The following is a 22,950-nucleotide window of genomic DNA, read 5'->3' as shown; positions in this document are numbered from 1 at the left end:
TCAATGGCTTCTCTGTGCAATCTGACAAAATAGTTGGTAGAATTGTCCAGTCTTTCAGTGTCTTGGAATAAGACCCTGTGTCCTGTTTGTGTCAGTCCATGTTCAGCCACTGCTGATTTCTCAGGTTGGCCAAGTCTGCAGTATCTTTCATGTTCTTTTATCCTTGTTTGTATGCTGCGTTTTGTGGTCCCGATGTAAACTTCTCCACAGCTGCAAGGTATACGATATACTCCTGCAGAGGTGAGGGGGTCTCTTTTGTCTTTTGCTGATCGTAGCATTTGTTGTATTTTCTTGGTGGGTTTAAACACTGTTTGTAGGTTATGTTTTTTCAAAAGTTTCTCCATCCTATCAGTGACTCCTTTAATAAATGGCAAGAATACCTTTCCTATGGGAGACTGTTTTTCTTGAGTTTTCTGATTTTTGTTTGGTTTAATGGCCCTTCTGATTTCATTCTTGGAGTAGCCGTTTGCTAGCAGTGCGTGATTTAGATGATTAGTTTCTTCCTTGAGAAACTGTGGTTCACAGATCCGTCTTGCACGGTCCATTAATGTTTTGATTATTCCTCTTTTTTGTCGGGGGTGGTGGTTGGAGTTTTTGTGTAAGTAGCGATCTGTGTGAGTTGGTTTCCGGTAGACCTTGTGACCTAACTGAAGGTTTGTTTTACGGATGACAAGGGTATCAAGAAATGGGAGTTTACCCTCAATTTCCTTTTCCATGGTAAACTGAATGTTTGGATGGATATTATTATACTTATTATGATACTTACAGGACAATACTTTTGCAGGACAATACTCAGCTCAAACCCAACCCCTTTCTGACTATATATTACTCTTCCTACACCCTTGACACTGAGAGACACTGTCCTTCAGTGTTACTACTCTGAAGATGCCTGCCACAGTTGCTGGCGAAACGTCAGGAAAGAAAATTCCAAGACCACGGTCTCACAGCCCGGATAACCTACAAGAACCAACCCTCTCAACTCTCCAACCACTATCATCCACTCTCCTAACTGCCCTATTCAACTGTCTTTCCCACTAACATTTCATCAGCTCCCATTGGCTGATCCTAGGGAGAGGCAGAACCTAACCTGTCTGTCATACCAAATAAAACCACAGAAGTATAGTTAATAAAGTTTATTAAAAGAAATGTGCAAAAAGCGTACAAATATCAAAGCACTGTAAAGCAAGGAAGAAAATAATAAAATCTAAAGAGCTCACCTAAAATATTTAGACAGGGTTTTTTGTCCTCTGACTCAAATGTTACCTGACCAGGCTGAAACACAGAGTCTAGGCAAAGTTTCAGAGTCAAAATTTCAAGAGTGGGTATTTTGGCCACACAAGGCCCAACCCAGACAAAAGGATGACCTAAAGGATAGGTGTCTAGAAAGGTCAGTTTCTTGACAACTTATTTTTCCGATTTCAGTAGAACATCTAAAGAAACCATTAGTTGAAAGTTTGTTACCTTTCTGAAATAAAGTAGTGGACCAAAGCTATATAAGGAACCCAAAATGTAACCTATAAGGAGGCTTGTATTAAACTGGTTTCCAGTTCACTAAAAAATTACAACTCACAAGCATCCCATTATCTAATATGTTCTCAGTTCACTGAATATAGATTTACTTCTTAGAAACAACCCGTTATCTAGTATGTTTCCAGTTCACTGGAAATAGATTTACTACTCATATACAAGCTATTATCAAACAGAGTTCCAACTCACTGAATACTGATTTAGAATTCATAAACAGTCCATTATCTGACAAATTTTCAGCTCACTGAACAGATTTGCAACTCATAAACAACCCATTACCTAACACATTTCCAGCTCACTGAAAGTAGATTTACAGTGTATAAACAACCCATTATCTATGTTACTAGTTCACTGAAAAAAGATTTAGAACTCACAAGGATATCAGTAACTGACAAGACACCAACACCATAAATAATAGGAGCAGTTTAACTTACCTCTTCCATTAAATATCATATATGCTGTATTAATATTTTCAAATTAAATTCCATGCTCTAGGTATGAGGTCAATATTGCTGACCAATGAAAAGTTTGCATTAAAAAAAATCTCTGGTTTCTGTTCAAACTGTATAATTTTTTTAAAAAAATAATGGTTCCCAAAGATTTTTTTTTTTTTTAATGAGCTGAAAGAACTTCTGCACATGGTGATTCAGGAAATATTGTTTATAACGTCAGGAATAGGAGATCATATGTGAAAACGAGTGTTAGTGGTTATTTGTGTGCCCCCCTCCCATGAGAGACAATAGTAAATGCATACTTAAGTAATGTTATAGACTGGCAAAACAGGAGAGGGAGTAAGTAAAATGGATCTTCTCTCTGTCTTTAGGAGAGATGATAAAAACAAGTTCAATGTGAATAGACATAACCCTGTACAATAGTATTAGGGGGGTACTAATTAAAATCATACATTGGGGAGTGAGGACGGGTACTATTACACCTAACTTAACTATTCTTTTTAAATAGAAATTTGTACCATTATTTCACCACTTACAGAGCAATCATGAAGGGAGGGTGGTTATCCAGCACCTGGGGATGGGGCCGCCCAGGAACAGTGCTCCTGCTGCACCCAGGGATGGCACTGCCATGCAGCTTACAACAGTGCAGTTGGGGAATAAAAATAGATTTCTCTTGAAGCCCCATGAAACTCTCCATAGAGTTTCACAGGGCTACGCCTGCCTTTTAGTAGGTGTAACTCCGTGCCAGCTAAAGGGGGTGTTCCCGATCTGAAAGGGCTTTGGGAGCTGCCTAAAGGCAGTGCTGCCCCCAGTAATGCCCCGGCACTGCCCCCCTGGATGCCGGTGCAAGCATAAGTATGTACATCAGGTCGCAGAGGGTGCAAGTCATCTATGTATATACCACCCACCACAGTAATGAGCTGCTTCCTTGTTTTATAGAAAACTAAATAATAAAGAAACTTATTTCACACACAAGTTGTAATATATTGTCTTACTGTGTGAATTGTATATAATCTTATTAAGATGCCCTGCCTGACTTGACCAGCACTCATAATAGAAGTGGTGCAGCTAAACTTCCTGATCGCTGGGGGTGGGGAGCAGAAACTGCATGTTTTCAGGCAGCTATCAGTCTCACCCATTTGCAGTGTGGCACCTCCAAAAGACTTACCATATTTTTCCATCTATAAGATGCCCCCATGTATAAGATGAACCCTATTTCATCTGCGTGGCTTCTATGCAGTCCCACATTGGGACTGCGCAGGCCAGCCACAGATAAGATTTGTCAGCTTCTAGCAAAATCTAAGAGAGTGCTCCCCCTCCCCTTGGGGCATGCAATCTTCCCGCTCCTCGGTCACATGACCCAAGGGGGAGGGAGCACTCTTCCCTCCAGTTCTCTTTCTGCCGCCCACTGGCATTCTACCATTAAATCTGTTGTTTAATGAGTTGACAATTTAATACAAGTCCCATTTCATGTGAATACTTATTTCCTCACTCTATTTTTGTTGTACTGTTTGTGTGTGTGGGGGACTCTAATTAGACAACTGTATACCCTGGTATGTATTCATTTTTTATTATCCTTTATTATTATGGGTTTAAATGTTCTACTTTCTGCCATGGATGGTTTCTTGTGTTATGACTGCCCTAGGAGCCCACTGGAAGAGTAAAGAATTAATTGGTGCTCTCATTGTTCCATTAGTAATATGTATAAACTGTTGAATCATATCCTCAGATGGTTTATAGCTTTTACAGCATTGCTTTAATCTCAATCACCAAATGGTGACCACCTGTTGTCTGTTGTACATATTTTATATGAACAGATTGTCAGGAAGAAATCTCACTCCCAGCGTCTAGGCTAGTAAAACAATTGACTTTCTAAAGGTAAATTGTGCGAGCACAGTGAGTTACCACAGAAAATAAGAAAGTGAGTAGATGCTTAATATTGTTAAAATATCTCAAAAATACACAATCTTGCACAGTGCTAGGTATAGTTAAAACATTCTAACTGTGCTTTCGTGGTTTAGCATGTCCAATACTGCAAGAAGACTGTTTATATTTTCTGGTTGAATTTTTTGCTTCTTTCCCCCATACAACAGATCCCCCCCCCACTGTCCCATGAGAACAGCCATATAGAAACTGAGTCTTTGTGAAAAAGTCCACCATACAATCAGTTCTCCAGCTCCTGTGAGTTCAGAAGGCCCCCAAACAGATTCCCCTCCCCAAATGAATGGCAGTACTGGATGTGAACACTGGAAGGTTTCAGAAACTCCCTTTTTCTTTTTCTTTTTCCCAGTTTTATTTTCAGTATAAGGGGAATGCAAAGGGTGTCAACAATGAATTTGAAATAGACCCAAAAAGAGAAAAGCAAATCAGACAGATTACAATGCCATGCTATTCATCACGATTTTGCGACCAAAATAACTGCCCAACTTAAAAAAAAGAAATTTTAGCATTACTATTCTTGCAACCAAATACTAAACATCTTATCAAAAATATTTTGCATGTATACCTTGAAAATAATTTTCCAAATGTGGAGTTGGCTGAGGTTTCGCTATGGTTAATTTACATCTACTCTCTTATTATATTTAAGCCTCAATATACTGGTAGAATAATTTCCATTTTTCATAGAACTGGTCATAGTTCTTGTCACTGTTTACCATGGTGGTCATTTTAGCCAGTATATCTAATTTTCAAAGTGGTCCCATCTGTAGATACTGAAATTCAGAGATTAGGGTCATGGACAGCCAAGACAGATCTTTTTATACATATTTTGGGAGGTATATATCCATAAAATAACAGAAACAGTGCCTGTAGCAGTAATTGATGCCCTCAGTGACCACTGCCACCACAGCATTATTGTCAGCATTCAAGCCTTGGTTGCTGTCAGGAAAAGGCAGGAGGAGTGGGCAGGGCCTTTTCCAGGGTTGTTATGGCCTTTGAGTGAGGAGATACTGGGGTCAGTCCTGGCAGAAACCACTGGGTGACTTGCTGTTATGTAACTTTCATGACTTACCGAGCCCCAGCTGCTTGCTACTACCTCACAAAAGCCATTGTGGTTCAGGGGTTAGTATTTCAGACTTGGATCTGGGAGATTCAGGTTCAAATGTCTGCTGGGCTGTGGCACTCACTGTATGCCTTTTGGGCCAGTCACACACTTTCAGCTTAACCTACCTCACAGGGTTGCTGTGAGGATAAAATGAATGAGAGAATTATGTAAGCTGCTTTGTGACTCCATTGTGAAGAAAGGGGGGATGTAAATGAAGTAAATACATAATAAATATAATTGAAGATGGAGGAGGAGATAAAAGATTGGTTGGTGGGTGAGCAAGAAGGAGAGAAGAAAGCTAGGAAAGTGAGGATATGGGGCCACAAGGAGAAAGGAAAGAGATGATAGATTGGGGATGAGATACAGGGGAAAGTGAGGTACCCCACACAAGACCTTGCACATTCCCCACAGTTCAATTGGGCCTGGCTCAGCTGGCACCATGCAACTTGGCCAGAGTTTTCCCAGGGGAAGGCTTCCAGAGGGAGGGGAGGAGGAAAAGCTGAAGACAGGAGGGCAGATAAGGTAGGTTGGCCTGTGGGTGGGAAGGAAAGGAGGAAACAGGAAAAGAGGGAGAGGCTATGGGGGCCATCAGGGAAGGGAAAGAGGAAGTAGTGGGGGAGGTTCCCTGCTTGTAGTCATATGTTTTTAAAAATGAAATATTAAATATAATTAAACCAATTATCGCTGAATCAAATGTCAAGTTAAGTAATTGAAGACACTTGACATTTCAGTACTTTTTCTGATAAAATGTTAATATTAAGTAAGAGATACTACAATCAAATGTAAAAGTGTCCCTTGCACTACATGGAGCTTTTCAGCTGTTTTTACTCAAAATTTCATTGTAGATGTACAGCAAAGGATCCCTCATGTCATTTTGTCAATTACTTTTGTTTGTTTTTGCTATTCTGTTCTCCAGGAAAGTCAGATGAAGAGCAGTACGACAGTATTTATAGACTGTATCTCATTGGTGGGAAGCAATCCATCTTCGTTAAGTTCAGTAAAAGTGATAGATGGCATTTGGCAATGTAATGATGTGATCGTTGTACCATTGCCTCTGTAAATCATAAGCTATTGCTTTCTGTTGTGTAGACAGTTAATCACTTATACACCATATTACGGATTTAATTCAGATTGTCAGTAGCAGGTGAATAATGTGACTATTTGTGTATTGATATCATATTGTGTTAGTGTTCATTTCATTTAAATATGCTGTTCATTTAAAAATCATAAACTGTTGCTTCTTGAATAGGACAGAATAAATGTAATCGGTGCTCTAGGCATCTAATACCATCAATATTTTCATTTCATAAATGCTTCTATTTTATTTGTAGTTCTGTGAAATACAGCAACACATTATGTGAGATGAGTTCATTATGTTGATAGTAAAAAAAATTTAAATAATTTTCATGTTATTATGAGAACACTTTTTTTTTTTTGAAGTTGCAGTAAAAATGTATCTGGGTGCATAATTAGCACATGACATATTTTGTTTCTTAAAGCCTCAGTGCATTCATAGTAGCATTCAGATTAGTTTACTGTAGTATTTTGTAGATGGGGTTGCTTTTGAAGAATACTCAGAAACTTTAAAATGGTCTTCAGAAGTCATTATCCAGGTAGCCTATCCTTAAGGTGTAAGGCACATGGTGACCAGAGATAGGACCTTTTCTGTGGTGATGTTTCAACTGTAGAGTGTTCTCCCCAGAGGAATTTGCCTGGAGCTTACTTCGTCGAATTTTAGGTAGAATGTTAAAATGGACTTTTGACTTCCCTGGACTTTTAATGAACATCTGGGGTTTTTGCATTTTTTTTCAGCATTCCTTTTTACTGTTGTTTTAAGTTAATTTTAATGAAATTGACTGTGATGTTGGTTTTGTGGATGTTTTTCTGATTTAATAATTCTGGTTTTTTTTAATTGAAGTAACCTTGGAAATCCTTCTATATTGAGTGATGTAGAAATGTTTTAAATAATAAATAATGGACAACCGGTGAAATTTAATCCCGGAAGGTTGCAAAACTTGATGTTGTCTCTTTTCTGCATGCCACTTTCATTTGTAACTATGAGAAATATAATTTCAGATAGCTCATTATATAACAGTATTTCTACTATTGATAACATTCTATGTTTTTGATATGTGCCAGTTGAGTATTTTGACATTTAATGCATTATGTCACTGAAGATCTAATAAAAGTAATAGTACAGTTAGAAGCTCTCATCTAGCATTTTAAAAATATAAATTTTGAACACAGGAACACATGATGCTGCCTTATCAGACCCTTGGTCTATCAAAGTCAGTATTGTCTACTCAGACCGGCAGTGGCACTCCAGGGTCTCAGGCAGGGGTCTTTCACATCACCTACCTGTCTCATAACTGGAGATGCTGGGGATTCAACCTTGGACCTTCTGCATGCCAAGCAGATGCTCTACCACTGAGCCACAACCCCTCCCCTCAATGTGAATGTCTTATAAATCATGTTGTGTTTCTATTTCAGCTATGGATCCTATTTTAAATAGTAATAGTTTAATTGAAACAATCATTACAATACTGGTATATGTGATGAAGAGTAGCTGCTTTTATGTATCTTGATTGTGATTTTGTTACTTTTTAATATTTTGTTTGGGCAAGAATTCTCTTGGTTTAATAATTGAAATGTATTTTCTATCAGATGTAGGTTCTGTGGAAGGGCTTGCATATCACAGGGCTTGGGATACTTTGTACTGGACCAGCTCTACTACATCTTCTATTACAAGGCACACTGTAAATCAGAAACAAAGAGGAGCTTTCAACAGGGAAGCAGTAATCACAATGTCAGAGGATGACCATCCACATGTATTAGCCCTAGATGAATGCCAAAAGTAAGTGTCATATCTATACCGATTAGAGTGCATTCCGGAGGGGGGGAAGTCCTGTGGAGGCGGCATGACCTCTACGCTGGCCTCTGTGCCACTTGCGCTGTGCAAACTGGCACAGATGCCGGCATAGGGGCACTTACACTGCCCCCCCCAGACTGGAATGACAGCTTGGCCCTCTGAGGCATTCCTGGGGTGTCCCAGTGGCTGATGCTGCCGTTAGGCTGCTTCCTAACCCCTTTCGTGCTGGGAATGCCTCCTTATGCAATGGTGTTGCTGCACCAGCTTTTTGGTGGTTCAACATCACTGTTCATAATGGGGCCTTTCCCCCCATTTTTGGGTTTGTAAAAATAAAATAAAAACCCCTTCCCCCCGCAGGGGCCACGAAACCTCATTGGACGTGGCGCAGCCACGCCTCGACCACTGCAGCTCTCAGGAATGGGCTGTTAGTCTCTGCATCTCATATTAGGGATGAGCAGATTTCCCTAGTTCTGTTCATCGCCTTAATTTAGGAAATTTAGAAAATTATTTTGGAAATGGTAGCTAAGCTTTCATGTTTTATTGTGTTGTACTTTGAAGTCCTGAGAAAGCAGCTTCTAAATTTTGCGAAGAAAGAAAGAAAATCCTGGCACTAGATCATGCCCAGTTTCCTGAAGCTTTTACTTCCTTCATTACAGTTGCATCCCCCTCATTACTGATGCAAACATGCACATTAATCAAGGAATCTCTGAACATAGCATTATGAAAAAAGTAGTGGTAGTTTATTTTTATTTTTACTGAGGCTTGTGATGAATAAGTAAGGCTTAAATTTATAATAGGAGCCCCGTGGCGCAGAGTGGTAAGCTGCAGTACTGCAGTCCAAGCTCTGCTCATGACCTGAGTTCGATTCCAACGGAAGTTGGTTTCAGGTAGCCGGCTCAAGGTTGACTCAGCCTTTCCTGAGGTTGATAACTGTAACCACATACCAAACGCATTTCTGCCTATAGGGCCTTCATCAGTGGTTAAAGCAGTGACACTGCTTTACTAGGTTGATACCTGCACACATAGTATATGAGAGACATATACTAACCACTCCAGTATTACAACTAGAACCTATCTGACCAGATGTTTGAGTAATTGGGAATAGATTCTACATTCTATGCACATGCCTGGTTGGGTTTGAACTGTTTGTATATGTATTTATTAATTTATTTCTGTAAATGTGTGCATTCTTAACAAAGGTTTTAATTAACCACTGATGAAGACCCTATAGGCCAAAATGCGTTTGGTATGTGGTTACAGTTATCAACCTCAGGAAATGCCATTGTGCTATTTAATGCTTTTAAATAATTTTAACCTTTATATAGTGCTTCTAATAAATTATATTTTCATTATTTATACACACACACACGCATATGTGTGTGAATATATATATATTCTTTCCACCCAACCTTGGGTACCCAGCTTCTGTTTTTAGGTTGGGTTTTATTACCCTCTTCTTTCTTCCACTGGTAAAATGAGTAGCCAGCTTGCTGGGGGTAAAGGGAAGATGACTGGGGAAGGCACTGGCAAACCACCCCATAAACAAAGTCTGCCTTGGAAATGTCGGGATGTGACATCACCCCATGGATCAGGAATGACCCAGTGCTTGCACAGAGGACCTTTACCTTTTTAAATTTATAATGGGTCAGAATGTCTTGATTGCTTTATAAATACTTCTAAAAATTCTTGTAGTTGGTGGCATAGCATTCTTTATGTTTTCAGTTAATTGCAATTGTAAAAACTATAATAACTATTTAAAAGTATAGGACATGTATAATTCATATGACTACCCATGAAGACAGTAGCTGTGTTGGCCTGCAGTAGATCAGCTAGTTTCAAGTCCTGTAGCACATTAGGGAACAAGAAGATTTTTGGGGTATGAGCTTTCAAGAGACAAGTCTTCCTTTGGGGGATTTTTCACTCAAAAATTTGCTGCTGCCTTGTGTCGGAGCAAAAAAAAACACACGAACTAAAACGGTTATTCATGAATGCGATTCAAATCAATTAACCCCGACGCAGTCTGGGTTATTCATGAAGCAAAGCCCACAGCGGTTCTCTGTTTCAGCCCTCCTCCCTGCCGACAAGCTAACTGTTGATGCACGCCCCCTTTTCCCTTAAACGAGGCCGCGGACGCATTTATTAAGTTCCCTCTCTCCTTCGCTGTGTCTCTGGGGGTGGGTGTTGATGTGCAGGAAATTCGCCCCCACTCCCCTGGTGATTCCTACTCCATGACCAGAACGACCTTGCCTGGTGGAGCATTGCTTCCTAGTGACAAAGTGGAATCAAACATTGGTCTCCCCCTTATAATTTTTTTTTTATAGATCCATAGTTCCATTCTTTTACAAGGTAGGGGGAGTGAGCAAGGAAGGGGGTGACCTGCGTGATCCTGTGTGTGTGTGTAGTTGGGGGGGGGGCTTCTGTGCATGCTGCTCTTGCCGGGGTGCCCCTGCTTCTTGTGCCCATGCTGCACTTTTCAAAGCACAGACACACCATTCCCCACCCCCCATTTCCGTGAGTGGTGTCCTGCTATGGGACAACTCCAGGGCATTTTTGATTGGTCGCTCTATGGAACATGGACCACCTCCCTCCCTTTGCTTTCCTGCGTCACCCCCCTCCGTAACCTGATATTTCCCAGTCTCATATGAAGAACCAGTCCCTTTTTGGGGGTTTTCAGTGTGCCATGAGCATTGGATGCTTGCTAGTGCTGGATTACAGTAATCTTGAATTGTTGTTCCACATTTCAGCCACACACCACCTTATGTAGGTTTACATGATCATGCCCCCCCCCCCAATGTGGGTCTCCTGGTTGTGTTGGTGATTGTGAAGTTCTTGACATTTTGAAGTTACTTTTCCATTTCTGCTGTGAGATTTTATTAATCAGTTGAACATAACATCATTGATTCCTCCCTCTTCCCCTTCCCAAGGTTAAAGTTGGCTAAAACTTCAACACGCGCAATAAGTCACACAGCTACAGCTTCAATTTCCACAACCTCCCCCCCACCTGCATTACAATAGCAATGTAACAAGTTCTTTGTTTGAATTGAAATTTGATCTTTGCAGCACAATGCCTGTGTCTGGGGCTCCACAAGAGGTTGGCAATCACCTCGCGAACTGCTCTCCCTTCGAGGAGATTCCGGTCTTCATGTGGGGGAGCTCTGTGCACACTGCTCTTGCAGGGGGGGGGCTGCTTCTTGCGACCAGGCAGCCATTTTCAAAACACGTCTATGGATTCCTGACTACTTTGTGCAGTTTTTGGAAAGACATCCCCGACTGACCTCGGGAGGATGAAACTCTTTTGATTTAATTTCAACTCATTGGTTCTGGTCCGACCTTCTGGGGCAACAGAAGACACCATCCTTCCTCTATTTTTATAGAAAAGATATTCTCTTGGAGCTGGATTCTGCATCAACTCTCAAATTATATGTCTGCATACAGTTCTCATAGAAGCGTGAAATGCTCTATGTTCAAAGGCTGACCCAAAACCAAAGAGCTAACCCACCACCCACCCCTCTTCTTCTTTCCTCTGAGCAGCACTGGGTACATTGATAGCCTAGCCCACATGAGAAAGAATAATCTTTCAGCATTTCCAGTAACAGATTCTGTGGGGTTTTCTGAGTAGTGCTGCTGCCATGCATGTTTGGAGTTCCCTTGGTGAGAGCTAACCCACCCCCACCCCTAACCATCACTGTTGGGCCAACACACACCAGGTTTTCATAATCCAGCCAGATAAAGTACTCTGAATTAAAATGGGAGGGGGGGGGAATGCGAGAATGAGCCACCCTGGGTGGAAATGTTCCCCCCTTCTGTTTCTGCACAACTATGTTTCGGCCGCACCTCTCTATTAGCCCACAATGCCACCCTGAACTGCTGGGGAGGGGGGAAGAAAAACATGAGTATGAGCTCTACCCTGCTCCAACACACAAACCCAGCAGGGTGACCCAGGGCAAGTAGCAGTTCTCTTATGAGTTCTGTCAGCCCCACCTACTTCATAAGAACATAAGAAAGGCCCTGCTGGATCAGACCAAGGCCCATCAAGTCCAGCAGTCTGTTCACACAGTGGCCAACCAGGAAACCCCTAAATAAGACAATTGCAGCAGCAACATCCTGCCTGTGTGTGTTCCACCGCATCCAAAATAATAGGCATGCTCCTCTGATCCTAGAGAGAATAAGTATGCAGCATGACTAGTATCCATTCTAACTAACAGCCATGAATACTCCTCCCAGAGGAGGGAAGGAAGGGAAGGAAAAGAAGGCTAGGAAGGAAGGCTGGGGTTGCCAGGACTCCAGCCACCAACTGGAGAGTGGAAACCCTAAGAGAGGCTTTGCAGGGGAGGGAGGGAGGAAGGAAGGAAGGAAGGAAGGCTAGGGTTGCCAAGTCTCCAGCCTGGCAACCCTAGGAGAGGTTATGCAAAGGAGAGAGGGAAAGAAGGAAAGAAGGAAGGAAAAGAGGCTTCCCCCCACACACACACATGCATGCATACACACCTTCCCCCCTCCACACACACACTCACACAGGCAATCAGGAAGGAAGGAAAACGAAGGAGGCTCTCCCTGCCCCAAACACACACACACTCACTGGGCCGCGCTAGTGGCATGGAGAAGCCCTGAGGGAGCCAGAACGGCTTCTTAAGCCGGGCGGTGCGGCCAAGCTGGAGGTGTGTGTGAAAGTGTGGAGGGGGAGCGCTTCCCCCCCTCCAGACTTTCACACACGCCTCCAGCTCGGCCGGGCCGCCCGGCTCCAAGAAGCCATTCTGGCTCTCTTGGGGCTTTTCCATGCCGCCGGCTGGGAAGGAAGTAGGGAAGAGGGCAGGGAGGAAGGAGGATCCTCTTCCCTCAAGCCAGAATAAGACCCGGGGAGGGAGCCACGCGCGTCCCCCGGCCACCCCCCACACCGGGGCCTAACGCTGAGGGGGTGGCCGAGACACGTGCTGCCGGGGCCTCGCCACGCTGGCCGTGCTGCCGGCTCGGTGGGCCCCTGTACAGCCCTTCCCCTGCTCAACCCCCCCCCCCGGCCACAAATCCCCTCTGCCATTGGCCAACTGGAGGCATGTGACCTGGCCGCTTGATGCGATTGGCTGGTATCCGCCGGCAATCAATCAGGACTTTCGAAACAAAGGAAATAAAGTACAATAATCATCCAACGCTGACCAGTCCCAATGCTGTGGAACGCAGTCAGAAGACTGACTGAGGAAGCGACACCTGTCGGCCGCCAAACAAATTGCTGCCAAAGGGGCGGTGTTCTCAACAAAGCACGAAACCCCCCAGCCAATCACTGTTCTTGGGGGAGGAGGAAGTAGCCGTAATGGGCGGGGGCAAGCGAACTGAAGCAAAAAATTCTTCATGGAGTTCTGAGCCAAAAACTGCGCAGCACCAGGAAAGAACGGCTCAAAACAGCTCTGGGTTGATGCGGGGGTAAGCGGCTTTTGTGGTTCAAATCGGATCAGTCATGAATAATCAAAAATTTGCACCGATGCAAACCAGACGTGAGACCGCAGCTAAGCTCCGTGAAAAATCGACCTTTGTCTGATACCTGTTTCTGATGAAGGGAGCTTTGACTCTCAAAAGCTCATACCCCAGAAATCTTGTTGGTTTCTAAGACGCTACTGTACACATATTCAGCATGTTTGCCTATGCTGGCTTATCTGTGGTCAAAGATGACTTTTATTCAGTTCTTCTGTTGATTTATATTTTTCCGGCTCTTTAAAATAGCTCATGAGAATTAAAAGGCAGAAAACACTACATTTTATGCTTCTTTGCAGAAATTTGTCTTCTAAAATGTTGTTCAATTTAATACAGTTTAATGTTCTGGACAAATTGGAATGAGCAGTATCCGAGCATCATGAGGGCTACATTGTATGGAAAAAATGCACAAGTTGTCATCAGCACAGACATTCTTACACCAAACGGACTTGCCATTGATCACAGGGCAGAGAAATTATACTTTTCGGATGGCAGTTTGGGGAAAATTGAAAGATGTGAATATGATGGATCACATAGAAATGTGAGTAAGATTTTTAAATTTACGAACATTCCCCCCCCCCCGTATAACATATCAAAAGTAAGTTTTATAGAATCTTCTCTGTACTTGTCACTCCCGTTTAAACCCTATTGAGAACAAATCATTAATCCACGATCATAACATCATACTGAGTTATGGTGCTTCGGGATAGTGTTTAAGAGAGATTTGTCTTAATGGACATTCATTTGGAAGAATACTGGTCCATAATGGAGTTGCATATCTTAATCTTAACTAGATCAGGAGAACAAGCACCCTTTCCAATACAGAAGTGGCTACTACTGAATAAGGGCTCTGCTTCATCTTTCTTTCAGTGTAAAAGACTTTCTGAACTGGGATTGGGAAGCACCCTTTTGTGGTAGTTCTGGTCCTACCTCGTTTCAGAAGGTAGTGCTGGGAGACTGCTGCTCAGTCCCTTGGCCTCCATATAGTGAATGTGGGCTAATAAACTGAAGCTGACTCCATATAGTCTTCTATTCTCTTTAATATTTACATGAAACTGAAGCTGACTCCATATAGTCTTCTATTCTCTTTAATATTTAGTAATATTAGTAAATAAACTGAAGCTGACTCCATATAGTCTTCTATTCTCTTTAATATTTACATGAAACTGAAGCTGACTCCATATAGTCTTCTATTCTCTTTAATATTTACATGAAACTGAGCGAGGTCTTCCAGAAATTTGGGCTATCACCAATATGTGGATGGCACCTTTATCTTGTGCTTCTGACTGATCCCAAGGGAGGCTGTGGAAACCCTGAACCCATGTTTGGAGGCAGTGCTGGAGTGAATGTGGGCTAATAAACTGAAGCTGACATGGTGAGGTGGGAGAAGACAGAAGAAGCAGCCTTCTAGTTGATGGCAAGCATGTCATGGTAGTTCTAAAGTAATTTTCTATCCTGCCCTTCCCGACTAAAGCCAGGCTTAGGGTGGCTAACAGTATACAATTATTACAATTAAAACCATAAATACATATATATTGTTAAAACATTGAATTATTAATAAACAATGGCACCTGATCATGGGTCTCAGATGATGATTTAATGTCTGATTTGTACCCAGCGTGGGGAGCCACTAGATGTTAATGGATAGGAAAAGGTAAAATAAATTGCTATTCAGTTTAAATGCATCTGGATTTAACTTTGTGGCTCACATTACAGTCCCTGTCCAATCCATGTGTGATAGAAGAGAAGGAGGAGGGGCTACAATTATGCTATAGTTCTCCTTCTCTATGGGAGCATCCAAGACTTAAACCTATTGGTAGGTGGTAGAGGGAGCCTACATTCAAGTCTGAGGGTGAAATCCCTTTAACAGTAGACTTGATAGTGTGTGTCTAAAGATCAGCTGAGATTCTGTTCTGTAAACTTCATAGATAATTGCTTTCTGTTTGTTGTATTTTTTTCTCAAATGTCCGTGTGTGTGTGTGTGTGTAAAGTACCCTCAAGTCTCAGCTGACTCATGGCAACCCCAGCAAGGGGCTTTCAAGGCAAGTGAGAAGCAGAGGTGGTTTGACATTGCCTTCCTCTGCAGAGTCTTCCTTGGTGGTCTCCCTTCCAAGTACTGACCCTGCCTAGCTTCCGAGATGTGATGAGATCAGGCTGTACCATGCTACCTTCCCTCCCAAATACCCTCATGCAACTAATTAATTTGATTTCTTTTAAAATAATTTAGCCCTCTCTACTGTGGAGCCTTCCATTCCTATTAAAATGAAGCAAGCAATCAAAACCAAAGAGTATAATACATACATATTTGTTAACTATTTCTTTTTCTTAATCAGGTGATAGTCAGATCTGGACCTGGCACTTTTCTTAGTCTAGCAGTTTATGATGACTGGATCTTTTGGACAGACTGGGTGAGAAGAGCTATTCTGCGATCCAATAAATTTACAGGTGGAGATACAAAAATACTTAGATCTGACATACCACATCAACCAATGGGCATCATAGCTGTTGCTAATGACACTAACAGCTGTAAGTTACTATGTTCAAAATTAATATTTCTTTACAAAATTAATATTTATTTTTTCTTTAATCATTTCAATAAATTTTTATTGCATTTTATCGTATCTTAATGCCTTGTATAGTTATATAATAGCCTCTGTAGCATAAGAAAGACTCATCATATCAAAGAGGACTGCAAGCTGGAATGACTGAGAACTTCCAATTTTGACTAAGCAGGGGTCTAGCAGTATGTTTGGAAAGCAAGCATAGTGTGCTTTCTAGAATATGCTGGAAAGGCCTGGGCAGTGGAAAGTATGTTCATACTTCCTCAGCTCACAAGCTAAATTCAAAGGAAATGTCTAACATAAGAACATAAGAAAGGCCCTGCTGGATCAGACCAAGGCCCATCAAGTCCAGCAGTCTGTTCACATAGTGGCCAACCAGGTGCGTCTAGGAAGTCCCCAAACAAGACGACTGCAGCAGCCCCATCCTGCCTGTATTTCACCGCACCCAAAGTAATAGGCATGCTCCTCTGATACTAGAGAGAATAGGTATGCAGCATGACTAGTATCCATTCTAACTAATAGCCATGAATACCCCTTTCCTCGATGAATATGTCCACTCCCCTCTTAAAGCCTTCCAAGTTGGCTGCCATCACCACATCCTGGGGCAGGGAGTTCCACAATTTAACTATGTGTTGTGTGAAAAAATACTTCCTTTTATCTGTTTTGAATCTCTCACCCACCAGCTTCAGCCGATGACCTCGTGTTCTATTATTATGGGAGAGGGAGAAAAACTTCTCCCTGTCCACTCTCTCCAAACCATGCATAATTTATAGACCTCTATCATGTCTCCCCTTAGCCGTCTTCTTTCCAAGCTAAACAGCCCTAAGCATCTTAACCGCTCCCCATAGGACAGTTGCTCTAGTCCCCTAATCAGTTTGGTTGCTCTTTTCTGCACCTTCTCAAGCTCTGTAATATCCTTTTTAAGGTGTGGTGACCAGAACTGTACACAGTATTCCAAGTATGGTCTCACCATAGAGTTGTACAAGGGCAGTATGATATCAGCAGTTTTATTCTCAATTCCTCGTCTAATTATGGCCAGCATGGAATTTGCCTTTTTTACAGCAGCCACACACTGGGTTGACATCTTCATTGAGCTATCCACTATCACCCCAAGATCCCTTTCTTGGTCTGTCACTGCCAGCACAGATCCCATCAGTGTATATGTGAAGTTGGAATTTTTTTTGCCCCAATAGGCATCAATTTACAGTTTCTCACATTGAATCTCATTTGCCATTTTAATGTCCATTCTTCCAGTATGTACAGATCCTTCTGGAGCTCTTCACAGTCCAATTTTGTTTTAACCACCCTAAATAATTTGGTGTCATCTGCAAACTTGGCTACTTCACTGTTTAACACCAACTCCAGGTCATTGATGAACAGGTTGAAAAGCACCGGTCCCAACACAAATCCTTGAGGCACCCCACTGCTCATATCCCGCCATTGTGAGAACTGACCATTGATTCCTCCTCTCTGCTTCCTATTTTTCAGCCATCTCTCAATCCATAAGAGGACTTGTCCTCTTATCCCATGTCTATGAAGTTTGCTTAGCAGTCTTTGGTGGGGGACTTTGTCAAAAGCTTTTTGGAAATCCAAATACACAATGTCCACAGGTTCATTCCTGTCCACATGCTTATTGACGCTTTCAAAAAACTCTAATAGGTTAGTGAGACTGGACCTACCTTTATAGAAGCCATGTTGGGTTTTGCTCAGCAGACCTTGCCCTTCTATATGCTTGACAATTCAATCTTTAATAATGCTTTCCATCAATTTACCCGGAAGAGACGTTAAGCTAACTGGCCTGTAATTTCCTGAGTGCCCTCTGGATCCTTTTTTATAAATCGGTATTACATTGGCCACTCTAGTTCTCTGGTTCAGAGGCTGATCGAAGGGACATATTACATATCTTTGTTGGAAGTTCAGCAGTTTCCCATTTGAGTTCTTGAAGAACTCAAATGGGAAATTGCTGAACTTCTAACAAATTTCTGAACTTCTAACATATAGCCCGGGGGCTGGATCTGGCCCCCTGAGAGCTCTTATCCGGCCCACTCGCCAGCCAAGGCAGCCACATCCCCCAGTCCTGATCTGGGCTGGTGAGGCACGGCCCAGCCCAACCAAGTGACATTTATGTCATATCAGGCCCTTGTAACAAATTAATTCGACATCCCTGGTCTACAGCTCGCAAATTTCCAGGATTTTGCTGGAATCTGTTTAGATTGTTCCCATGCACATCATGCATTTTCGCTTCAGTCTTTTTTGGTGAAAATTTGTTTGCTTGCATTAGCACTCAGGTTCATGGAAGTAGCAACGGGGCCGCAGATTTACTTATGGCAAATTGTGCTTGCCATGTTATAGTGCTACAATGAGGCTATCAATATTTTTCATGAACATAGTGGTGCTTTTCAGCTAATTTTGCCAAACCCTTAACTGGAAGCAACTTCATGATCTTTTACCAGGACATGCACTTGTAACAATGTAGCCATTCTTCATTTAAAAATTATATATTATTGTGCTTAACAAAATGAAGTGTTAAAATTTCCTCCTTTATTAGCAAAAAGAATAGGATACATGATTCTTGAAGAACCTGCCACAGTGAAGACCCACAAAGATGCAGAACTTCTGTCTTCATTAGCCAAATTTGGAAAATGTCGGTTTCATATAACATGTATCCAAAGTTATGTAAAATTTGAAATAAGTTCCTTCACATTCTTCTTCAAAATGTAACCTGAAGTTTTTCAATTATTTGATTTAATCTACATGTGCACATACTCACACAATACGTACACAAACTCTATGTGTGTATGTATGTATACATGTCAGATTGTTGACCGATAAGAGCAAACAGAAATAATGTATTTCCCATGACAAGTAGTTTATGAATATTGCATTAGTTAATGTGGTGCATTGAGCACAGGATGGAGCAGGGAGACCTGGATTCAAATTTCCTTCAACTGGCTGACCTTTTGAGGTAGTCATTCAGAGGGCCAAAGCAGATGTATGTTATAAGGTCAGTGACAGTAGATTCCCAGCATTTTTACTTTGCAATATAGTTGTGAAGATGTATGCCAGCATGAGCTCCTTGGAGGAAAAAATGGTATACAAAATGTGTCAGATATCTGTGCTGATTGTAGTCTCATCCGCAAAGTTAAGCCTCATCTGCTTAACTGACATTTTAGAAATTATTATTGTGATATTAATAATATACTTTTGAAGTTCCCAAAATGGGGAGGAAAGAAAAGCTATTGCAAAATTAAAGGTGAAGAACCTCAGAGAAAACAATCCTGTTCTCTATTTAATGAGAGCAAGGCATAGAATAAAATTACGTTTCAATGGGCTAAGTTAACTTTTTAGATTTTTGAGAGATCCCAAACAATGGTGTAAGTAGTCTCAATATCAACAGAAGACTGTTTGATACTTTAAAAAGCATATTTTGATACAATCCTCCTTTTCTTTCAGGTGAACTGTCTCCATGTGCCCAAATGAATGGTGGGTGCCATGATTTGTGTCTTCTTTCTCCTGATGGCCGGGTAAATTGTTCCTGTAGGGGTGATCGAATACTGATAGATGACAATAGATGTGTGCGTAAGTAATATCATTTCATACAGTGATATCTTGTTTCAGTTTTTATTTACTTAAATATTTATACCCAGCATTTTGCACAGTTCAAGGTGGCCTTCAAATTCACATTTGTTAAAACCCAAAATGCAACAAATCCCTGCAAAAGCCCCTGCTCCCAAATAAAGTGTGCAGCCAACACCCCATTAAAAGCCCTAGCACATAGAGTAGCCTTGCAGAAATACACCTAAAGACTCTGCCCCCCTCACCTCAGGGTGTCCATTCCATAGGGGGAGAGCTATGGTGTAAAAAGCACAGGCGGCTCTAGCTGATGCCAAGTAGACTATCCACAGTGGGAGAACAACTAGCAGGTGACCCATGTGGGAATAGTAAATGGAGCATGAGGACGTATGGGAAGAGAGTGCCATTTAGATATACAAAGGTTTTTAAAAGTTATAACTAGCATCTTTAATTGAACTAGAAGGTGATATGAGTTCCCATCAACTAGCCCTTGACAATAGTCTGGTTGATGCATTCTGAACCAGCTGCACTTTCAGGACATGTGGGGGGAGGGCAGGGACATGTGGGGCAACATTATGGCAATGCTGTGTCTTTACTTTCAGGACGAACCCAGAAATGATGTTATCACATTGGCACAATGGTCTAGGATTCACTGGAATTTTCTGTTCGGCGTGAGGGCCGGTGTCAGAAATAAATATGATTCTAGAATGACTCTGAAAAGTCATGAGTGGTTTTGGCAGTGAGTTTATATTCAACAACATCACTTCTCGAGCCGCTGGACATACCGTAGTAGCTCTAGAAGGTGTCAGATAAAAGAATAAACTCTGCTTTATTTTGTGGTGCTGGACCTTCACTAATTCTGCAATCTAAAGCTACAAATATATCCAAGGAATCTGTTTGGAAAGGCAATAGGAATACTGGGGTCATTGTGATCTACTGCCGGTTTTATGAAGACCATATGCACAGCACTCAGGAACTGCTTGGGAATCTCATTCCCTCTCCAGTGCAGACTACGAATTGTACCAAAAGCAAGTCTCCTGTTTTTGCATAACTTCACTCAAATGAGAAAGCAAAGTATTTCTTATCAATAGTATCTGTGCTTCCCAAAAATAAAAAATCAACCATCCCAACACCTATGGCATCAAACTCACAGAGGAACCGTCTTATCTAATATTTCATTGCTTTCAATAGTGGGGAAGTTTGCCGGGCTCCTCCCTAGAGATACATAGTGAAATTCACAATAGAGATTCTGACCATGGCCACTTCACTATATATTCTCTATGGAGATTGGGGTGACCCCTTCCAGACCCCATAACTCTGGACCCCTGGAGCCAATCTTCACCAAACGTGGGGGCTCAGGCAAGGAGAGTTCCTCATTGCTACGCTGCACATTTGGGGGCTCTACCTGCAAAAATGCCCCCCCCCAGGAGCCACAAAATGTCCCTATGGACACTAATGGCCGAATATTGGGGGGGGGTGAACCCACAAATAAGCCGAATTCCCATATTTACCGGTATGGGAATCCAGCTTATTTGCCCCCAGTAAACCTGAAATTTACGGGGTTTTGTTGTTGTTGTTGTTGTTTTTTGCACAGCCCTATAGTCTAGCAAATTCACCTACCAGGGCGTTTACCCAGAATCTTTCAAACTCTCTTATGCTGTGAACATCAATTGCTACTTATTTACCTTGGTGTTTCTACTTCCAACTTTTGATAAATACTTTACAGAGTGAACAATTTATTTAATTATGGCAACAGGGATTTAAAGAGCATGACTATAGGATGAATTGAAATGTTTTCAATTTTTTTACCATGAATATAGGGTTTATCTAAAGTAAAACTTCAATACATTAATTTATAATCATTGTAGTATAGATTTGCAGCCTTACCTCAAAACTATTCCTCTTTGGCTAAAAAATTGAGTTACAGGGGGTTACCGCATTATGTATTCCCAGCGATGTATTAAGAGTTTGAAAATGTTATAAAAAATACTGTTCGCACTTTCTATGTATTCCCACCGATGTATTAAGAGTTTGAAACTGTTATAAAAAATACTGTTTGCACTTTCTATGTATTCCCACCAATGTATTAAGAGTTTGAAACTGTTATAAAGAATACTGTTTGCACTTTGTTTGGCCCCTTTAGCTGTGAAGACGTCTTCCAACCATTTTTTAGCTGTGGCATCCAAAAATCCCTTTAAAGCAATGTTTTTTATTACATTTTCAAACTCTTAATACATTGCTGGGAATACATAATGCGGTAACCCCTACAGTTGGTCATACAGATGATTTACATTGATAACAAGCATGTTAATTAAGGCTGTAACACTGCTGTAGTGCAACACAATCTTAAACTAGCTGTGAAAATCATATTCTGTAGAGATCAATTGATCTTGTATGGACAGGCAGCTGATCTGCAATGGTTCCAAGTCGAAGTAATTAATACATCAGTATCTCATGATAACAGCTTATTTCAGTGTAGTCTTAAAATCATCACTAATCAACTCACCATATTTCACTGAGAGTGACCCACAGAACGGATTTGTAGTAAGTGCTCAACTGTAAATAACTTGCAACATGACCCGGTGTTTATACATGCCAAAGGCATTAAGCTATTTCATTGACAGAATGTTAATATATGTCACTTTACTGTTCATTAAGTAACAGATATATGAAAGCCAGCGTGGTTTAGTGATTAAGAACGGTAGGTTCTAATCCGGAGAACCGGGATAGATTCCCAATTCTTCCACATGAAGCCTGCTGGTTGACCTAGGGCCAGTCACAGTTCTCTCAGAACTCTCTCAGCTCCACCTTCCTCACAAGGTGCCTGTTGTGGGGAGAGGAATGGAATGGAATTGTAAGCCATTTTGAGACTCCTTAAAGTAGAGAAAAGTGGGTATAAAAACATTATCTTCTTCCACAAGAAATCAAAATACTGGATCTTATCAACATATGCTTAAGGGTTGTGTATGAGAATTCTGTGTATTTGTGTGAGGACAAAGGAAAAGAAGATCAAGTTTTTACTGTTGTGTTTATGAATCCCGATTACTATACTGATTTTATCTGTTACTTGCTTTACTGATAAACTGGAATTATTTTGGAATAGTTTTGATGGTGAGAATTCTGTGTTTGATAGAAATGTGGCTTTTGTGTCTTAGAACTGTGATAGTAAAGCTGAAACAGTGACTATTTCTAAATTGTAAGTAAGATCATGACCACAGCCACAGCCAGTACTTACATACTCATATATACAGTTGGCCTGGTTTCCACCAGTTCTCTCCTCGGGACTTGGGAGAGCCCCCATAAAGGTACTGGTACTCAGTACCAGTCAATAAAGGTAAAGGTAGTCCCCTGAGCAAGCACTGAGTCATTACTAACCCATGGGGTGACGTCACATCCCAACATTTACTAGGCAGACTATGTTTACGGGGTGGTTTGGCTTTGCCTTCCCCAGTCATCTACACTTTA

At 41.5% G+C, this 22,950-nt stretch overlaps 1 protein-coding gene across 1 annotated transcript in view; it reads left to right on the top strand.

Moving 5' to 3' along the window:
* LRP1B (LDL receptor related protein 1B) overlaps nt 1-22,950 on the top strand; it is a 566,614-nt gene that overhangs the window by 392,253 nt on the left and 151,411 nt on the right. The window contains exons 41-44 of the mRNA XM_056861170.1: nt 7,687-7,876; nt 13,688-13,892; nt 15,685-15,877; nt 19,366-19,491. Coding sequence (XP_056717148.1) covers nt 7,687-7,876; nt 13,688-13,892; nt 15,685-15,877; nt 19,366-19,491 — 714 coding nt within the window. The remainder of the gene's footprint in view (nt 1-7,686; nt 7,877-13,687; nt 13,893-15,684; nt 15,878-19,365; nt 19,492-22,950) is intronic.

This window comes from Euleptes europaea, chromosome 15, assembly GCF_029931775.1.
Source record: "Euleptes europaea isolate rEulEur1 chromosome 15, rEulEur1.hap1, whole genome shotgun sequence".
Lineage (NCBI taxonomy): Eukaryota > Metazoa > Chordata > Lepidosauria > Squamata > Sphaerodactylidae > Euleptes > Euleptes europaea.
The sequence above is the reverse complement of the archived record's forward strand: the minus strand, read 5'-3'. Positions and strand labels throughout refer to the sequence as shown.